We start from the raw sequence: 2,833 nt of genomic DNA on the forward strand, positions 1-2,833 counted from the left end.
AGATCCTTCACTACATAAACAGTAAATATCAATCCAATAGCACACTACCTTGGCCCCCTTTGTCAACCCGTTAATGACAGCTGCCGCTATGCTCTTTCTTGGCTCCTGTTTCTTAACACCAGCTTTCAAACTTGCTATAGGCAAGATAATTCTCGACGCAGCAACATTACTTTCACCATAATCAGTTGAAACCACATGCTTTGGTGCAAGAACCTTTCTCTCCACGGTTTCCTGGTTGAGACCATGTTTACTACTCGTGCGCGTAGCGCACCGAAACTCACCATCAACATGTTGATTTTGAGCAGTACTAGATGCCTCCTCATCTTGAATACCTTGCGACCCTGTTATCCGAGAAAACAGAGGATTGAATGTCAAGTATCCTAGCCCATGGGGTTCAGAGCGTTTATTCTCATCCGATGAGCTCACTCCAGTAGATGGTTGACAACTGAAGCCTGGAGCACTATCCACAGGATCTTCGGGAGCAACTGCGTGTGAATCATCTTCCTGCCTACTATGGTCCAGAGTGTCGCCATCACTCCTTTCTTCCAATGTGGCTTCAGTAAGAAGTTTAGCTTTCTGAGCCTTCCTCTTGTAATATTCTTCAAAAAATGCCTTCTTTTGTGCAACTAAACCAGGCAGTGTGAGTTTGCTTATCTCCTCCTGACGTCTGTTGTGTTCAAATACTGATCTGTTTTCCCATGACAAAGACTCTTCTGCAAATCTACCAAATGATACCGAACCATGATCAAGCACCATTTTCTGAACTGAATCGTCCTGGACAGTAGACATAAAGAGAAATTAGAGACTCGCGAATTTCAATTTATTAGAAATTTAGAACAACAGAAAAAACAATAACTAACTAGCATATACAGACAGAGTGGTTAGCTACAAAACTCTATAGATATAACTTATACGGAAGACTCAAGAATATGATAGGATTGCATGTGCAAAACAAAGGATTGTGAAAAACACAGGAATCTGCAAAACTGGGTGTTTGATTCGACTGAATAGGAAAAACACAGTGATCCTACAAAGCATGGTCAAATTAAGGTTAAAACATATGCGAATGTAAGATAAAGTTAATATAATGCTACTTATAGCTTTTGCCTTGTTGTTTGTGCATAGAAATGTAAAAAAGAGGTTTCAGTGGATGGTAAAATTCCTTTGTTTTTCCTATGAAACTCAATAGAAAGGAAAATTTCCTCCCCTTCTCTTATGGTCCATTCCTTCGAATCAAATGGACAAATACTGTCTCCCCATAAGAAAATTTCCTATTCCTATGTCATAAGAATATTTGACATTTTGCATCAGCAGTGAATAAAACAAAATTACTAACCGCCATCTAGCCTCCTCGAAACGCAATAAGCCAATAAGAAACTACAGAAACAAGATTCAGGCAGCATCAACTATGTCATGCAATGTTAACATCTCAAATATTTCCCAACAGCACTACGATATCAAGGAGCTATTAACCTATGAGATTTAAGTTGGTAATTAAGTACGCAACCAAAGATGAAGCACTGAATGATTTCGAAGCAGAGGAGGATACTACCTGTGTGCAGAGGTCGTTGTAGGGCGAATCTGAGTAAGACCATCCACTGAACGGCTGCCCAACTTCAGCAGCCATCGTGCCTGTGTGCTTGTTATCAACTAACCAACCTTGGCAGAAAATTTCTTATACTGCTCCGATCTACCTGCGGCAATAGATACACCAAAAGTCACACTGTCAAGATCTGCCTCCTGGAGAGAAGTTAATAAAAACAAAACAAGAAGAGATTGTGGTGTTCTCAGCCAAAAAAGGAAAACAAGAATGGCGCCCAAATACTTTTAGAAGCAAACACAAAACCAGCAAAGACAGACGTTGGAAAGTTTGGAGGAACAAAATCAAACCCCTAAAACAAAAAACCCCCACCGAATCTTCGCTGCCTGGCAGAGGAGGATTCCGCAGCGAGCAACGAAACCCGGAAATTTTGGCACGGCTGATCCCACGAATTGAGACCCAGATTGTTTCTTGGGTAGAATAATTTGCAACGGGGTAACAAAGAAGTGCGATTTCTTGGATGAGAACTGGGAACGGGAACTCCAAGCCCGTCTCCACCTGAAATACTGGGACCACACCGGCATGGCACGGACTAGAACGGAAAAAAGGTCCCCAAATCTAACCGCGGTACGGCGACCGCACCAAGCGAAGCCATCAAGAACCGGAGCGTACCAGAGAAGGGACGCAATGAAACCGGAAACCCGCCGGGTACAACAGCCACCCTCCAACGGCAGGAGATCGGGAAGCCAGACGCTGAGTCCTCACCTCACGTGGCCGCCGATCCGTGCTCCTCCGTCGCGGCGAGAGGGGGGAGAGGGGGATGTTTAGGGCGGCGGCGGTGGCGAATCGGAGCGAGAGAGCGCTAACGGCTGGAAAGGGGGGGAGTAAATATGGAAGGAGGGAACGGAGTTGAAATCGGATCGAGTAACGTTCGAATGAAAGCAGAGGTCGTGGCTTCGGCTCGCCCGCTCGCACGGAATTCGACGCGAGCAATCGCACAGGCCAAGCTGCTACGGGCCAGGCCTTTAAAAAAACAATTAGGGGCAGGCCTATTTACCAGTGCGAGCGCACCTGATTTTCTTTTGGGGTTCGTCTGTTTTTCTGTTTTTTTTTTTCCTTTCTGGTTCTATGGTTTTAGGGTTTCTTTCCTCTGGTTTTCCTTTTAGCGTGGGCTAGCAGTAAGTCGAGTGAATTTTGGGAAGTGTGAGGCTGAAGGCGGCGGCGACGGCATGAGGAGTGCCGACTGCGACAAGGCCAAGACGTGGACGGGCGAGTACGGAACTTATGTGTGTG

The 2,833-nt window shown here is 45.2% G+C and overlaps 1 protein-coding gene across 4 annotated transcripts in view; it reads right to left on the bottom strand.

The window, feature by feature from the left end:
• LOC119316391 (protein WVD2-like 7) overlaps positions 1 to 2,431 on the bottom strand; it is a 5,145-nt gene extending 2,714 nt beyond the window's left edge. The window contains exons 1-3 of one of the 4 annotated variants that reach the window (XM_037590710.1): positions 2,306 to 2,431; positions 1,553 to 1,694; positions 49 to 774 (exon numbers count right to left, since the gene is read on the bottom strand). In XM_037590710.1, coding sequence (XP_037446607.1) covers positions 49 to 774; positions 1,553 to 1,627 — 801 coding nt within the window. In that variant the 5' untranslated portion in view covers positions 1,628 to 1,694; positions 2,306 to 2,431. Of the gene's footprint in view, positions 1 to 48; positions 775 to 1,552; positions 1,695 to 1,912; positions 2,089 to 2,212 lie in introns of those variants that run through there. The other 3 variants (XM_037590713.1, XM_037590711.1, XM_037590714.1) reach the window with 3 other exon arrangements.
• Between the last annotated feature and the right edge of the window lie 402 nt (positions 2,432 to 2,833).

This window comes from Triticum dicoccoides, chromosome 6A (genome assembly GCF_002162155.2).
Source record: "Triticum dicoccoides isolate Atlit2015 ecotype Zavitan chromosome 6A, WEW_v2.0, whole genome shotgun sequence".
NCBI classification, from domain to species: domain Eukaryota; kingdom Viridiplantae; phylum Streptophyta; class Magnoliopsida; order Poales; family Poaceae; genus Triticum; species Triticum dicoccoides.